The sequence below is a fragment of the Dendrobates tinctorius genome, unplaced genomic scaffold (assembly GCF_039654945.1).
Source record: "Dendrobates tinctorius isolate UK_male_01 unplaced genomic scaffold, ASM3965494v1 ptg000026l, whole genome shotgun sequence".
In the NCBI taxonomy this organism is placed as follows: Eukaryota; Metazoa; Chordata; class Amphibia; order Anura; family Dendrobatidae; genus Dendrobates; species Dendrobates tinctorius.
In genome coordinates, this window is record NW_027361694.1 from 11,195,221 (window position 1) to 11,213,086 (window position 17,866).

The 17,866-nt window shown below is 45.8% G+C and overlaps 1 protein-coding gene across 2 annotated transcripts in view; it reads left to right on the top strand.

Moving 5' to 3' along the window:
* PCCA (propionyl-CoA carboxylase subunit alpha) overlaps positions 1-17,866 on the top strand; it is an 805,290-nt gene that overhangs the window by 119,126 nt on the left and 668,298 nt on the right. For both annotated transcript variants that reach the window (XM_073569504.1, XM_073569503.1), the window contains exon 4: positions 3,161-3,229. In XM_073569504.1, coding sequence (XP_073425605.1) covers positions 3,161-3,229 — 69 coding nt within the window. The remainder of the gene's footprint in view (positions 1-3,160; positions 3,230-17,866) is intronic.

The following is a 17,866-nucleotide window of genomic DNA, read 5'->3' on the forward strand; positions in this document are numbered from 1 at the left end:
GCATAAAAGTGCTGTCGGCCACAGTTTTGTGCTCCTCTGAAAAGAGGCCAGATAGTCGAGTAACTCTGCTGCCTCATTATAGTGAATGGATCTCTTGATGTAAGTGCTCAGCGTAGAGTGCCGATGAAATGTGATGTCAAATGTTATGTAAAATGTTCCCAATAAAAGCTTCAACTCAATCCACAAAAAAGCAAGTCCTCGCTCTGGTCAGTCATCTGATAACAGAAATATAAGGGACTTCCATGTTACTGGTAGCAGAAAGGCCCTGGTAAAGCAAAATATCCCTCGCCCCCCCCCCCCCCCGAAAAAAAATAAGTCAGCAAATTCTGTGTTCCCAAATCCAAGTGCCCCCTCCCTTCTGAGTCCCACAGTGTGCCTAAACAGCCTGTTAGCGTCCACATGTTTCTCATTTCTGCAGCAATGAGGGCCCACTTAATTTACGCATGCGTTAGCTGGTCCCAAATGTACCGGGCACTACAGCGTACTGGTCACAACAATGGCAGTTTGCAATTTTCACTCAGCAACATCTACTGCTGCTTGTTTCTGGAAAACACCTATGGAGTCAAAATCATCACTAGTCCTGTAGATAAATTCCCAAATGAGTATAATTTTCAAAATGAAGTCACTTGAGGGGGGGGGGGGGGATTCTGCTCTCCTAGCGCTTTGGGAACTTAATATACAAAGCCCCTAACTGTTATAGAAAGTTCTGCACTCCAGGATGCCTCCTGTTTATCAATAGTGCTCCGTCCATCCCGGGTCTCACCGTATGTCCAAGCACTGCTGTACAGCCACATATGGGGTATTTCTGCATTCAGCAGAAATTGTGGGACAAATTTTGGTGCCCTTTTTTTTTTTTTTTTTTTTTTTTTTATACCCATTTTCATCATGAAAATTTGGAATCTGGGGCTAAAACAAAATTGTGGTAAAAATGTAGTAATTTTTCTTCATTTTGTTTTTTATTTTCACGTCTCAACGTTATAAACTTCTGTTAAGCATCTTGGGGTTCAAAGGGCTCACCACACATCTAAATATGTTCCTTGAGGAGTCTAGTTTGCAAAATGGGGTCACTTATGAGCGGTTTTAGGCACATCAGGGGCTCTCCAAACGCAACATGGCGTCTGCTAATTATGAAAAATTAAAAGGGGTTTGAATACTTTCCGTATCCACTGTACCTGTCATTTACACTGACAGAAGCCTCTCAGGCGATGCTCCTGGCATGATCTAGCAAGGCTGTCGGAGGTCGTCATGATGACCTCGGTTGCCATGGCAACGAATGAGTTCTCACGATAACACTAATCGACAGAGAGGAAGCCCCCCTCCCTATCCCAGCCTCCAAAATGTTGTGATCGATGTCGATCGTGGCATTTAGGGGTTTAAATGTCCCGGGGTGGTGCGGGCACTGCTGCTGGCAGTGACAGCCAGGCTTTGGCTATTACTTATGCTGAGCTCCAGGCAGCGATCGTATAGGCGCTGCTCCTATGACCGCATGATCGCCATGACGTAAACTTGCGTCATAGTTCGTGAAGGGATTAAAGGCACCATCAATGCTGACCATTGATAGAGGTTTTAGAACAGCATATGCTCCCATCCAAACATTCTATTTAAGACCTTTCATATTGCAGCAAGACCATGCTAAATCCAATACTGCTTCCATCCTAACAGCAGGCAGAAGAGTTCAGGTGATAAACTGTCCGCCTGCAGTCCAGATCTTTCACCAAGAGAAAACATTTGTTGCATTATGAAATTAAAAATCTGTCAAAGACCCAGGACTGTTGAGCATCAAGAATCCTACATCCCACAAGAATGTTACACTATTTATCTCCTAAAACTCCATTCATTACTTCCCAGATGTTTACACCCTATTATAGAAAGAAAAGGGGATGTTTCACAATGGTAGACGTGGCCCTGTCCTGACTTTTTTGAGATGTGTTGATGTTATCATATTTATTTATTTTCAAATGAAAACAAAAAACTAACTTTCACCTTCTGATCTGTGTTGTTCTTTCTGCTGTGAAAAAAAACATGGTTGTAAGACGTTTCCAAATCATTCTATTCTTGTTTTGTATTCACTTTATACAGCACCCCAAAATTTTTGGATTTGGAGTAATATTTAATTTGCTTCTCTTTCTTTACCTATGAAGCCAGTGGTGATCCTACTTATTTATTGACAGCTATCTTTGTAACCATTGTCATACTTTGTCAATCACTCAGTAAGCCTGTCTACCAGACTCTTAGAAGGTACTGTCACACTTAGTGATGCACCAGCGATCCCGACCAGCGATATGACGCGGTCAGGATCGCTGGTGCATCGCTAAGTGGTCGCTAGTGAGCTGCCACACAGGCAGATCTCACCAGCGACATCGCAGGGGTCAGGGGTTGCTACTTACCTGTCAGACGAGGCGATCCTGTCGTCCTCCCGCACGCGTCACTCGTCTCCACAGCAGGAAGCTCAGCTGGAAGCTGACGACGAGAAACGGTCTAGGACATTCTCGCGCGATCAGCGATAACCAGCGGGGAGCGGTCGGAGGTAAGTATCAGGCATAGCGACATTGCTAGCAATATCGCTATAACGTCACAAAAACCAGTGATGTTATAGCGATATTGCTAGCGATATCGCTTAGTGTGACGGGCCCTTTATTCATTGAGTAGTTTTAATGCTATGCTGAATATACTGTATTTCCAAAAAACTAGTAGCAAAGCCACAAAGGAGGACTGAAAATCCTCAAAAAATTCAAAAATACAGCAGAAATAGGGGCAGCACCGTTTACCTGACCAGAGACCTGGGCTGGTAAGCGGTGCTGCCCCTTTTACTGCTGTATTTTTGACTATATTTCCACTAAACTATATATAATAATCTGCTCCGTTCCTCATGCTTCAGAACAATCTGCTTGCCATTCAGACCCCATTATCTCTTAGCAGTCCTTTTTTCAATAGTTTTGAAGCCTATATGATGGTAAATGCTAACTGGTGTTTATTTTGCAGCGTTCTTGACCATAGCAACATCTTAAGTTTTGGATTTACATGATGCTTAGTTATGTCGAAGAAAGTACTGTGTAATTAATCAAAATAGCATAGGTAATTTCCACTTTGAAGTCATATCTAGATATCTATGCTTAAAATATGGCTATATGCTAAAGAAAATCAATCTCTTTACCACCAGGTATTCAAGACATGCAGAAAAATGGGTATAAAAACAGTGGCTGTGCACAGTGATGTGGATTCTGCAGCAGTGAGTAACCTTTTGTGTTTTAATTGTAACATGCAACTTAGATTTGAATCCATCATAAAATAACACAACATGAACATACACATGATTATAAAAATCCATTGAACCTGATGAAACTACCTTTTTTTATATTTAATCTTTTCTGAACGGTTTACCATTTGATATAGTGATGAACTAAACCTAATTTTTGCAAGGTTTTATGTTTTTGGGGTGATGAAGCTTCCTTCCCTTGTGAACCATGTAAACCCTATTCATGCTGCGTTTATCTAGTGTCTGCTAGAATAAAATGTGGTAACAAATTGCAAGCTTTCGAGTCTACTCAGGTCTCTTCATAAGGCAAAGATGAGACCGAGTAGTCTCAAAAGCTTGCAATTTACCATCTTTTCAGTTAGCCATTAAAAGGTATCAACCACTGAGGACTCTCAATTCTAAATATTTTTCTATCTACTTGCTAACATGGTACAAAGATGTATATCTTTTCTGTGCTAGAAGAAAAACACAAACCAAGTCAATTTGATCTCCACTTGTCTTTGCAGTTTAAGACTGTCTGGGATTATGTCTTGTATATTTGTAAATTGGGCTTTAGATGTTGTGGTCAATGTTGACCCACAGTTTCTTTGAGCTTTTTGAGTGTGTATACCTCTGCTCGTTGTTGGCTCATAGCATAGTCCTTGCAGTGGGAGTCTGGCTGTATATTAGAGAGGTTGTCCACTGTCCAGAATCTGGCCCTAAACTGTAAGGGCCCCTGTCACACATAGCGACTCACCAGCGATCCCGACAACGATATCAACTTGTCAGGATCGCTGGTGTCGCTACATGATCGCTGGTGAGCTGTCAAACAGGCAGCTTCACCAGCGATCAGCACCAGCGACCCCGAGCGCGCGGCGTCGCTGTGTACGTTAGTTACCAGCGCGCTGATGCAGGGAGCTGGTAACTAAGGTACACATCGGGATTCTAAGCAGCGCGTGTCACTTAGAAACCCGAAGGATGCATGGGGTTTCTAAGTGATGCGCACTGCTTAGAAACCCTGCGTTTACCCTAGTTACCAGCGTGCTGATCGCTGGTCTCCCGCCTGTCACACGCAGCGATGCGTGCTGGCCAGCGGGAGACCAGCGATCAAAAAAATGTCCTGGCTATTCCAGGACGAACAGCGATAACCGGCAGGGGGGCCGGTCGCTGGTCCGTGTCTCGCACAGCGATCTCGCGGGTGTGATCGCTGTTGCGTCACAAAAATTGTGACTCGGCAGCGATCTTGCTAGCAAGATCGCTATGTGTGATGGGGGCTTTCAATACATAGAATAACAAACTCTCCCTCTTTTGGTCAAGAGTGGAACCGTCACTCCTGATCTGCTGGATTTTGGGGTTGTGAAGTCTTTTTCCTTATTATTATTTTTTTTTTTTAGTTTAACAATCCTAATTGACTAGTATTTATCACACCGAGGCAGGCGGAAGGAGGTTAGTGAACCCACTGAACCACAGAGGACTACTCTGTGGAAGCTGAACCCTAGGAACCAGCTGGACACAGACGTAAGGTGAATGCAGGACTTTATTAGGGATGACAGCCAAGAGAATCCACAAGGAGGACCCCCCCAGACACTGAATAACTCTGAGGGAGCATCGGCGAGCGAACCTCTATACAGGGATTTTCCTAAAACAGCCAAGGAGGCTTGAGTGCGACGGTTCTGACACCAGAGGGTCAGACCCGGGCGGGATGGAGACACACTGTGGTAAGGAGCGAGAGGTCTAGGAAACCGGAGGATACTGCCAGAAGCTGAGGGAAGGTGGACAGGCAGGACACAGTGCTAGGAGAAAAGAACAAAAAGCACAAATCACATGAGCAAGCGCAGGACTGGGACGGCAATTTGGAAAACAAGACACAAAATGGCCCAGGTACCTCCCAAAGGCAGAGAGGACCTTAAATACTCACAGATCCCGCCGTTATTGGCTGGAAGGACACCTCAGGAAAAATGGTGTCCTGGCCCTCTAAATGATCTAACAGTGGCACGCATGTGCCCTATGCTTGCTCCCCTGCAACCAGCTGCAAGAAGCAGAAGCAGAGGAGACATCTCGGGTAGGCGTTGCAGCCAGAGGGAGCGCTGCGGGAATGTGGACAGGGTGAGACAGACTGCGGGGACCCAGGGAATGCCCACGAACCGGCGGGACTCAATTTCCCTGCACCTTGGAGAGGGAACCTGCCGCTGAAGCATAAAGTAGTATGCTATACAAAGAAATGTAATTAAAATCTTTCAAAACGCAGTTCATAATCTAAAATGGTATTAATAAATACGTCAGTATGCTACTCTAAAAATAAACCCTTTGGTACGTCGACCAAAAAAAGTTAATCTGAAAAATGGTAACACAATCCAAAAATTATTTTTCACGAAGTTGATTTTTGTGACTTTAACCGGGCATACTGCTGGCGAGAGCCAGACTAGTGGTTGCGGCCTCTCTCCATACACTTGTATTTAGCAAGGCTACGCCCAATGGACTGCCACACCCACGTCACTAGACTAGGCGCTGCCTCGCCCATTATAAGTGTATGGAGCCCACTTGTCGGGCTCTGGCCGCGGGAATTTGCATAACGCAGACGTCCCAGCTCAGAAACCGGTGAATCGTTGCAGCACGCATTGACTGCGCTCGGTGGATTTATAAGTCTGCTGTCACACAGATTGACTGCAGACTTATCAAATAAGACAGGCCAACCACTTTAATTGCTGTATGTCTGCATTTTTGTGACATTCACCATGTGAGATAAATATATTGTTTTTATTGTATTAATCGTTATGGAGAAGTGGATGCCTGATGTGTTTTTTGGGGGGCATTTTAGAACTTAAAATTACAAATTTTTTCAAAAAAGTTAAATCTATTTAAAAAGGTAATTCCACAAAGTTTTCAATGATGAAAGACACCCAGTGTAATAGTGGCTGCAGAGCAGAATAAAACTTTTTTTTTTCTTTATTTTTGCTCATGAGGTGCCAAATACTTTGATTACTAAGTGTAAGTGTTATCAGAGTTTTTACTGGCGGTGTATACTTCTTCCAATATGATGCTGACTAATCATAAACAGGCAGCAACCAGAACTGTGGAGTTGGTAAGCTAAACCTCCGACTCCTCAATTTCCATGACACCGACTCCACCAAAATGGACTCTGACTCCACAGACCTGGCAGCAATGTTCAATGCTAAGAACACGCCATGCCATACATAAATATATATAATCCCAAAGAAATGGCATTCAACATATTATCTATGAAAATATAATACTTTATTAATATATGAATGACCTGATGATACAACATATATTAAAAACATAAGACCTTTTATTAAAAATATGTTAAAATGAATTAAAACTAATTAAAATCACACTGTATGCTAGGGGCAGGGTATGTCAAATTGGCGTGTTTCGCTTCCGCTTCATCAGGGAAGGCCGTATAATATGGACTACAATCACATCACAATACTCGGACTGGCCAGGGGTTCTCCTGACCCAAGCGTGACAGCTGCACAGAAATACATGCTGTCAAGCTCGGGTCAGGAGAGCCACTGGCAAGTCCGAGCATTGCGATGTGATTGTCGTCCGTGTTATACAGCTGCATGACTGCGCTCCAACTGATTGGACAATGTAGTGACACACCCACAACTTGGACCAACAGTGCTAGTAATTTACTATAGCAGAGGGGTGGCACAGCAAGGAGTTCTAGGAAAGGATGCTCCAGAATTGTCATTTCATGAGAAATACATACATTTACCAATAGACATATCAGGAGTGATGATGGGGCCTTTCTATATGGAATCACAGGGGTGTTTAGTCTTTAGATGAATGATCCAGGTGCCCAGTTGTATTTACAACAAGCAGGAAGACTCGCTACATTTAACTACAGCCCGTAGTATTGTGTAGTATGGGATGAAAGGGTTCAGAAACAGATTGCCTATTTGTGTTTTGCTGAGAATCCAATAAAAACTAGATGTAGAATCTGAATTTAGTTCAGGGCATCTACTTGCTGTTCTCCCGTGCTGTCTTGTCTTGTCGATGACCTGCTGTTCTGTATTTCTGGCTCCTGGTGTGTAGTATACTCTTGGCCTCGGGATTCAATAATAGTATCTTGCATAAGAATTCCTGCTTGACTGACACAAGGTGATGCGAGTCATCACTTAAAAGATATTATCATGCTCACCCCTGATAATTCCTCCCTGCTGTCTGGGGAGATGAAGAGGACAGATATGATTTTGTGATGTTGAAGCAATTAGTGTTTGCTGCTTTACGCCTGAACTAACCTGAAGTTAATGATCAGGTAAATTAAGATGGAGTACATTAGTGTCATCTCAAGCGTCCAGACCCCCTGACAATGTTGCTGCTTGTTTTAGTATAGTCTATGTATTAAGGGCTTTTTTTTAATAATTGACACTTTTCTTCCCCTTCCTGACTTTAGTGTGTTTTATTTTTGTTTTTAACACTTTGAACACCTGAATAAACGCCAAGTCAAATGTCAGTTTTGTCTCTCTAAACTGTTATTTTCGCTTTCAGAAATTGTTGCATTGGTGTTTTGGTTGGTATTTGTCATCCTGATTTTAACTTTACATCCTCCTTTTGGCCAATCTTATGAATATTTTTGACAATGTTGCCATGCACCTCCATTTCTAGAAGTTGTTTTTCATGTACAGTCATGGCCAAAAGTTTTGAGTGACAAAAATATTATATTTTCACATGATCTGCTGGTCTCTGGTTTTTATGTGTGTTTTTCAGATGTTTTTATCACATACAGAAATATAATTGCAATCATATTATGAGTAGCAAAAGGTTATATTGACAGAATGAGTTAATGCAGCAAGTCAATATTTGCAGTGTTGACCCTTCTTCAGGACCTCAGCAATTCTCCCTGGCATGCTCTCAATCAACTTCTGGATCAGATCCTGACTGATAGCAGTCCATTCTTGCAAAATCAATGCTTTTATTTTGTCTGAATTTGAAGGTTTTTGTTTGTCCACCCGTCTCTTGATGATTGACCACAAGTTCTCTATGGGATTAAGATCTGGGGAGTTTCCAGGCCATGGTCCCAAAATCTCTGTTTTGTTCCCTGAGCCATTTAGTTATCACCTTTGCTTTATGGCAAGGTGCTCCATCATGTTGAAAAAGGCATTGTTGATCGCCAAACTGCTCTTGGACGGTTGGGAGAAGTTGCTCTTGGAGGACATTCTGGTACCATTCTTTATTCATGGCTGTGTTTTTAGGCAAGACTGAGGGAGAGCCCATTCCCTTGGCTGAGAAGCAACCCCACACATGAATGGTTTCAGGATGCTTGACAGTTGGCATGAGACAAGACTGGTGGTAGCGCTCACCTGGTCTTCTCCGAATAAGCCGTTTTCCAGATGTCCCAAACAATCGAAAAGGGGATTCATCAGAGAAAATGACTTGTCCTCAGCAGTCCACTCCCTGTACCTCTTGCAGAATATCAGTCTGTCCATGATGTTTTTCCTGGAGAGAAGTGGCTTCTTTGCTGCCCTCCTTGAGACCAGGCCTTGCTCCAAGAGTCTCCACCTCACAGTGCGTGCAGATGCACTCACACCTGCCTGCTGCCATTCCTGAGCAAGCTCTGCACTGCTGGTAGCCCGATCCCGCAGCTGAAACACTTTTAAGAGACGGTCCTGGCGCTTGCTGGTCTTTCTTGGGCGCCCTGGAGCCTTTTTGGCAACAAGGGAACCTCTCTCCTTGAAGTTGTTGATGATGCGATAGATTGTTGACTGAGGTGCAATCTTTCTAGCTGCGATACTCTTCCCTGTTAGGCCATTTTTGTGCAGTGCAATGATGACTGCACGTGTTTCTTGAGAGATAACCATGGTTAACAGAAGAGAAACAATGATGCCAAGCACCAGCCTCCTTTTAAAGTGTCCAGTGGTGTCATTCTTACTTAATCATGACAGATTGATCTCCAGTCCTGTCCTAATCAACACCCACACCTGTGTTAATGGAGCAATCACTGAAACGATGTTAGCTGGTCCTTTTAAGGCAAGGCTGCAATGATGTTGAAATGTGTTTTGGGGATAAAGTTCATTTTCTAGGCAAATATTGACTTTGCAAGTAATTGCTGTTAAGCTGATCACTCTTTATAACATTCTGGAGTATATGCAAATTGCCATTAGAAAAAATGAAGCAGTAGACTTTGTAAAAATTAATATTTGTGTCATTCTCAAAACTTTTGGCCATGACTGTACACTAGACTGAACAGGAGCCTTGCACTGATCAGTATGACCACAATGGTTGTCGCTTTGCAATTGTTGGTTGTTGGCTGAACATCTGTACAGTGGATTATATTGGTGCAGATAGAAGTACCGTATTTCTTTGGACCAGAAGACTCACCTAGGTTTTAGAGGAGCAAATTGGGGAAAAAAAAATGGATCTCTCATTCCTATGCTAGTATTCGTGGATCCCCCATCCCTATCCTGGCAGGAATGATCACCCTCATCCCTGTCCTGGTATGCATGGCCCCATCCTGGTATGCAGGGCCCCCATCTCGTCCTAGTATGCATGGCCCCATCCCTATCCTGGTAGGCAGGGCCCCCATCTTGTCCTAATATGCTGGGCCCCTATCTCGCCCTGGTATGCATGGTCCCATCACTATCCTAGTATGCAGAGCCCCCCATCTCGTCCTAGTATGCTTGGCCCCATCCCTAATCTGGTATGATTTGGCCCCCACCCCCATCCTGGTATGCATGGCCACATCAGAAAACATTTATAAAAAAAAAAAAAAACAACAAAAAACAAAAACATTACACTTACCTACTCTGTGATCCCTCGCAGCGTCCTACTCCGGTGCCAGCAACTGCTTTATGCTTGTAAGGAGTGCATGGCAGGGATGTCATGCGCTGCTCACAAGCAGAGCACAGCTGCCGGAATTCTCGCCGGGACTGTGGGCGAAGAGCAGTGAGTATTCATTGCTCTTCAGTAGCGTGCAGTGTCAGCCACCGGTTTCGTGCTGCTGCCGGCGGTCACGTGTGCCGCTACTTAAGAGAAATTACTATTCATGTACTGACTACAGTTAGGGTGGCACATGTTAAGGAGCTGAAACTCCTAAACCCTTCATCCAATTTTAATATGGATACACTCAAAAGCTGAAAGTCTGAACTTCAGCTGCATCTGAATTGTTTTGTTTAAAATTCATTGTGGTAATGTCTAGAACCAAAATTAGAAAAATATTGTCTCTGTCCAAATATATATGGACCTAACTGTATGTTTCTTCAGCTGCATTCATGTACTGGCAGTGTTTCTTTCGCTGCATTCATGTACTGGAAGTGTTTCTTTTGCTGCATTCATGTACTGACTGTGTCTTCAGCTGCATTCATGTACTGGCAGTGTTTCTTTTGCTGCACTCAAGTACTGACGGTGTTTCTTTCACTGCATTCATGTACTGACGGTGGTTCTAGTGATGTATTCATGTAGCATGAAACTACCCCTTTTTTTAAAAAAAAATTACGGCTCTTGGGATTGGTTCAGTGTGGCAGGGTTGCAGGGTATTTATAGGAGCAGTCAAACAATAAATTTACAAAATACCAATGTCTATCTCATAATAATCCTAAAACATCCAAGGCAGGATGATAAATATCCAAGGCAGGATGATAAATATGTATATATATCAGAAGTAGAGCAGTGATCTTGTTTTATTAATCAACACTTTACAATTTAAAAATAGGTTAAGTGAACTTTACCAGAAAGGAAAAAAAAATCTATAGTTTTAAAACTTATGTAGTTTTCTGCGTAATTTGTCATGTTTTCCCTGGAAAGAGCAGATGATGTAGCTGTTATTTTAAGAGAATACGAACAACTGATTAGCTGGAATTTGCCCACATTAATGTGGCTCTTCAGAGGCATTATATTTAATTGGAGAACCTGTAGTACTGTAGCAGGACACAGAAGGGAATTATTTAGCTTTAGGGATGACTCCTCACGGGAATTGTGGGCTAATCAAGTGTCGTGTGTTAGCTGTGCGGATGGAGGGAATTATGACGATTATGACATGTTAGCACACGCCTGTATTACAAGTGGACAGGCAGTGAGTTAATCATGAAGTGTTTTATCTGACTCCTGCTGCTTCATTATACCAGATTTCAGTATTGGTTCTGTCATAGGGTCGTGAAATAGCAAGTACCAATGTATAGTTAATGGGAAGGAGTGGCGCACATCCTAATGATACAGGCTCTAAATATCCTTCTTACCCTTATGGTCTATAATGCTGTGTTTCTTTTTTTTTTTTTCAAAGTGAAGTTTTTTATTTCTGTATTTAGAAAGTAGAAGAAAATACAATGCAAATAATACAGGGGTAAAATATAACTATAAATCTATGCATAACTACAGTACATTGGGGGTATAGGGATGATTTTCCATCAATATCCCGATCAAGCATGCTTTTCTATATGAAACATATTGCTGTTTTTACATGTAGAGAGATATAGGGGAGTGTCTATGATTAGAGCACCCCATTATCAATTCCACAATATTTTATACATCTTTGAGCAGGTTTTTTTTTTAAATCCAATTTCCAGGACGTCCTATCCTGACAGCACCATGGGGTTGACCTTTCATCCTTGCAGGGACAGGAAATACACGAGAGGTTAAAAGGTCCCCTCCCACACCACACTCCAGTTTTTCCTGTCCCTGTAAGGACAGGCACGAGAGCACCGCAGCGGCGGCGGCAGAAGAGCAGCAGAACTTAACCGGGGCCAGGAGGTTTGGGGTCCCAACCGCCAACTCCTCCAGTCGGACGGTGCGCGCGGCACCCCCCTAAGGGGGGTCTCCCGCCTGCGGTCCCGTGGAGCGTCGCTCCGGGATGATGTAGCGCTCCCCCCCGGCGCGACTCCCGCGAGAGCCGGCGGCCGCGTCACTTCCGGTCGCCGGGTATGACGACTTCCAGTTTGGGCCTGCGTCGTCAGAAGGAAGCGTCATGGACGGGAGAAGCGTTTCCAGCGCAAGATAAGGTAGGATAAGAGCGGGGAAAGCGGGGGCAGCGGTACAGACCAGTCACCTTCAGCGCGGCATCATCGACGGAGAACACGGACGCAGGAGCGAACCAGACCCAGCGTCCGTGAGTAGGAGGCAGGGGGGCTGTGAGTTCAAAGACAGGAGCTGTGAGTAAAACGGTCTCCTGTTCTTTGTTAGGACAAGTCGGCGCCGACCGCGGCCGCAGCAGCATCTAAGGGATCAAGCAAGCCCAAATGTTCCATCTGTGCCAGCAAGCTGCCGACCACATGGAAGAAACCCTTATGTGAGGACTTGACCCTGCGGATCATCAGAGGAGAGCAGGCCACGTTCCTCATGGAGATGCGCACAGTGGTCAGAGAGGAGGTCCAGGTTTCCGTCTCTGCATGGCTGCCCACGCAGTCGGCCGACCGGTCCCAATCCAAAAGACCAAGATGGGAGTCCGACCAGTCTTCAGAGGAGGAGATACGGGGTACGGACTCTGAGGAAGAAGGCGAGATCACCTCTGAACCCCTGGAGACAGGGAAAATGTACCTCTTCACATCAGAGAATACGGACGAGCTCCTCAGGGCATTGAGGAGTACGATGCAGATCGAGGAAGCCCCGAAGGAGCAATCCATCCAGGACGCGATGTTCGGGGGGCTAAGAGCCAAGGTCCGTCAGGTCTTCCCAGTCAATGACCATATCCGGGCGATGATCCTGGAGGAATGGGAGGATGCCGAGAAAAGACTGATTGTGCCGCGAGACTTTAAACTGCGACTTCCATTTAACCCGGAAGACATCAACACTTGGGATGAGGTGCCTAAAATCGATTCCCAGGTGGCTAAGGTGTTGAGGAAGACCTCAATTCCCTTTGAGGACTCTTCCAGTCTCAGAGAACCCATGGACAAAAAGGCCGACGTGCTCTTGAAGAGGGCTTGGGAGGCCTCAGCGGCGGTGATGAAAGCAAACATAGCCGCCACTTCAGTCGCTAGGTCCATGCATTTATGGATCGACCAGATGGAACAACAATTAAAGGAAAAAGCCCCTAGGGGCGATATCCTTGAGAGCATTCCCCTGTTAAAGATCGCAACTGGTTTTCTGGCGGATGCTTCGGTGGAATCTGTAAGATTTGCGGCCAGGAATAACTTTTTATCCAACGCGGCCCGTCGAGCCATATGGATGAAAACCTGGTCGGGGGACTAGCAGTCTAAAAATAAATTATGTTCCATACCCTTCTCGGGGGGGGGGGGGGGGGAGGAAAGTATTTGGGCCGGCTTTAGATAAGATTCTAGAGAGTGCCTCTGACGACAAAAAAGGGTTTCCAGAGGAGAAATCTAGAAAGCAGTCTTCCTTTCAGAGATTCCGTCCTTATCAATGGCAGGAATATAGAGGGAAATCTCCTCGCTGGGAATATTCGAAGGGGGGGGAAAAGTAGGGCTCCCCCGTCTCGTTCCGGGCAAAGTTCCAGAAGCAGAAGACAATGATGCCATACCGGTAGGGGGGCGTCTCAGACACTTTGCGGGGGCTTGGCGACTCATCTCCCAAAACCCATGGGTCCTCAATACAATTTCCCAGGGTTATTCCCTCGAGTTTACAAAAAAAACCCCTGCACGATTCGTGGTCACAGAACCCCGTTCCAGAGCCCTGATAGATCCTATATGGGCCGACATAGAAGATCTATTAAAGACCGAGGTAGTGGTTCCCGTCCCAGAAACGGAGAGATGTCAGGGGCACTATTCAACTCTCATCACGATAGAAAAACCGTCGGGAGAAAGCCGAACCATCATAAATTTAAAACCATTAAATCAATGGATTCGGTACAAGAGATTCCGAATGGAATCCCTGAAAACCGCCATCCCGCTGATAGACCAGAACGCTTCCATGTGCACTATAGACTTAAAAAGTGCGTATTATCACGTGCCCATCCATCCTCAATCTCAGAGGTTCCTACGTTTCGCCCTAAAGAAAGGCGGCAGATACTACCACTTTCAGTTCCAGGCCCTTCCGTTCGGCTTGGCGTCAGCACCTCGAGTTTTTACGAAACTGGTCGCCGAAGTCGTGGCAAATTTAAGACAGGAGGGCATAATCATCGTGCCTTACTTAGACGACTTTTTAGTGGTATCCCGTACAGTGGAGGAGTTGAAGGAACAACTCATTTCAGTAATTTCCAGGCTCGAGAGCCTAGGTTGGATCCTGAACAGAGAAAAGTCAGATCTTCGGCCCAGTTCTCAGAAAAAATTCCTGGGGGCATGTTGGACTCCAGAAGAATCTCACTCTTACCCGAAGAGAAGAAAAGGCCCATCATGGACAAGGTTCGTCAGCTCGGTCAGCACCAGGTTTCGATAAGGACCGCGATGAAGATTCTGGGCACCCTAACCGCATGCATACCCTGCGTTATGTGGAGCCAGGCCCACACAAGAATCCTGCAGAGGGAGATCCTGTCAAGATGGGACAGACAACAGTCCTCACTGGACAAGAAGTTCCGGCCGTCTCCAGCTTTAAGATCATCCCTGAAGTGGTGGACCAACCACAGAAATATCAGCCAGGGGGTTCCTTGGATCCTTTCTCCTTGTGTGACCATCACCACGGATGCCAGCAGAGAAGGATGGGGAGCTCACCTAGAGGGAAGATACCTGCAAGGAACATGGCTCAAGAACATCAGCTTACAGTCCTCAAACTACCGAGAACTACGAGCAGTTTGGGAAACGCTGAAGAGGAACAAGTCATGCCTACAGAACCAGCATATAAAGATCATGTCGGACAACGTGACCACAGTGGCCTTCCTACGCCACCAAGGGGGTCCAAGGCACGGGAAGCTTCAGGACCTAGCGGCTCGCATTCTCACCTGGGCAGAAAACAACACCCGCTCCTTGTCAGCAATACACCTGGAAGGCTCCCAAAACAATATAGCCGACTACTTAAGCAGGCAAGAAGTCCGGGCCACCGAGTGGGAGCTAAAAGAAGAGATCTTCATGGACTTGTGCCATCGCTGGGGGACACCCCAACTGGACCTCTTTGCGACAAGAAGAAACGCCAAGCTGGAGAGGTTCTACTCCCTCATTCCGGCGGACCATCCGGAAGAGATCGACGCCCTGAACCAGAGCTGGAGAGGGGGACTACTATACGGGTTCCCTCCTATCGCCATAATACCAAGGGTTCTCAGAAAGATCCAGGAGGAGGGAGCTCGGGTGATGCTAATCGTACCCTTTTGGCCCCGGCGGAGTTGGTTTCCCCTCAAGAAAAAGGCTCAGAAGGGAACACTCCATCTACCAACGTCGTCGGACCTACTCGCCCAGGGCCCAGTTCAACACCCAAACCCAGGAAGTTTGCAACTAGCAGCATGGATCCTGAAGTCCAGTGGCCTCTCGGACCAAGTGATCTCTACATTACAGGCCAGCCGTAAACCTGTCACGCGGGCAATATATCGTAAGATCTGGAAGAGGTTCTGCTCAGAAAGTGGTAGTGCCCCTTTAGACCTGTCTCGGCCCAATATCCCTCAAATCCTAGATTTCCTACAGGCAGGATTTGATAAGGGCCTAACCCCGAGCACACTCAAGGTCCAGATAGCGGCCTTAAGTACTTTCTTCAATTTCTCCCTATCCTCCCATCCATGGATAGCGCGATTTACCAAAGCCACCCAGAGGTTAAGACCCACATTAAGAAGAGGACGGTCCCCCCGTGGGACCTAAATCTAGTCCTCAACTCTCTGTGTAGACCCCCTTATGAGCCAATATCAGAGGTAGACATTGCAAAGCTCACACAAAAAAACGTATTTCTGGTAGCGATCACCTCAGCCAAGCGCTTAGGGGAGATCCAGGCCCTCTCAGTCCAGAACCCCTACATTCAGATCTTTGAGGATCACATAGTGCTCAAGCTAGACCCGAGGTTCCTCCCGAAAGTAGCATCTCCGCAAAATCTAAACCAGGAGATAATCCTACCCTCATTTTGTCCAGACCCAAAGAATGATAAAGGAAAACTGTTCCATTCCCTGGATGTTAGACGTGCAGTCATCCGCTACCTAGAGGTCACCCGGGATTGGCGACAGGACACAAAACTATTTATCCAGGACAGCGGTAAAAATAAGGGTAAAAGCGCATCTACACAGACCCTGGCAAGGAGGATTAAGACAATTATCACCTCGGCGTACGAGGCCGAAGGGTTTCCTATACCGATAGGACTTAGGGCCCATTCCACTAGGGCAATAGCGACATCATGGGCAGAGAGGGCAGGGGCCTCAGTAGATCAAATATGCAGGGCCGCCACCTGGTCTACACCGAACACTTTCTGTAGACACTATAAGTTGGACACTTTGACAGCTAGCCAGTCGACCTTCGGTCGTAGAGTGCTACAAGCAGTAGTCCCACCCTAAGCGAATTCCTACTTTGGTATTCCCCATGGTGCTGTCAGGATAGGACGTCCTGGAAAACGGAGATTAGACCTACCGGTAATGTTATTTCCAGGAGTCCATCCTGACTAGTAGGATTTGTACTGGTGTCAATATGCTTGTACTAAATCTCAATAGATTTTAATTGCATCCATACTGGTGTGGTACTTGGAAAATCACTGGAGTGTGGTGTGGGAGGGGACCTTTTAACCTCTCGTGTATTTCCTGTCCCTGCAAGGATGAAAGGTCAACCCCATGGTGCTGTCAGGATGGACTCCTGGAAATAACATTACCGGTAGGTCTAATCTCCGTTTTTTGGTGGTTGCCTCAAAGTAGTTTCACGTCAAATACAATTTATTCATCTATTTCCACCTGTTTTCTGTTCTGGCCTTGTACTGTACTTTGTGGCCAGAGCAGGTTTTCCAAAAATTATATTTTTCACTCCATAAGCTTCAAATGTTTAAAAAAGAAAACACTTTCCTCACCTTCCTCTCCTCCTGGTTCAGGTCTCCACTGCTGCACCAATCTTGGTTGATAGGCAACCTTAAGGCCCCGTCTCACTAAGCGATCTCGGTAGCGAGATCGCTGCTGAGTCACAACTTTTGTGACGTAACAGCGATCTCACCAGCGAGATCGCTGTGTGTGACAGCGATCAGCGAGCGGCCCCCCTGCCGGTATCGCTGATCACGGGAAGAAATCTCTGGATATTTCTTTGGTCGCTGGTCTCCCGCTGGCCAGCATGCATCGCTGTGTGTGACAGGCGGGAGACCAGCGAACAGGTGTAAAAAAAATAATAAAAAAAAAATATAGTTATTCTCACCTTCCGACGTCCCGTTCAGCCATCCTGCCTCTCTCCACGCTCCGGTCCCAGTGATCCTTTGCACGAATGACCGCGAGACTTTGTTATCCCGCGAGACCGTGACATCTCGCGGTCATTCGTGCAAAGGATCACTGGGACCGGAGCGTGGAGAGAGGCAGGATGGCTGAACGGGACGTCGGAAGGTGAGAATAACTAACTATATTTTTTATTTTGATTCTATTTTTTACAGCGATGGCCAGCGATGCCGGGCGCTCGGCATCGCTGTGCTGATCGCTGGTGAAGCTGTCTGTGTGACAGCTCACCAGCGGTCACATAGCGACTTACTAGCGATCCTGACACCTTTGATATCGGTGTCGGGATCGCTGGTAAGTCGCTTAATGTGACGGGGCCTTTAGACATCAATGCTAAGATATGGTGCTGAAGAATGTTAGTAAATCTCTGCATTGTTTAATTTTAACTAGTTGTGAGTTCATAGGGTAAAAAAAAA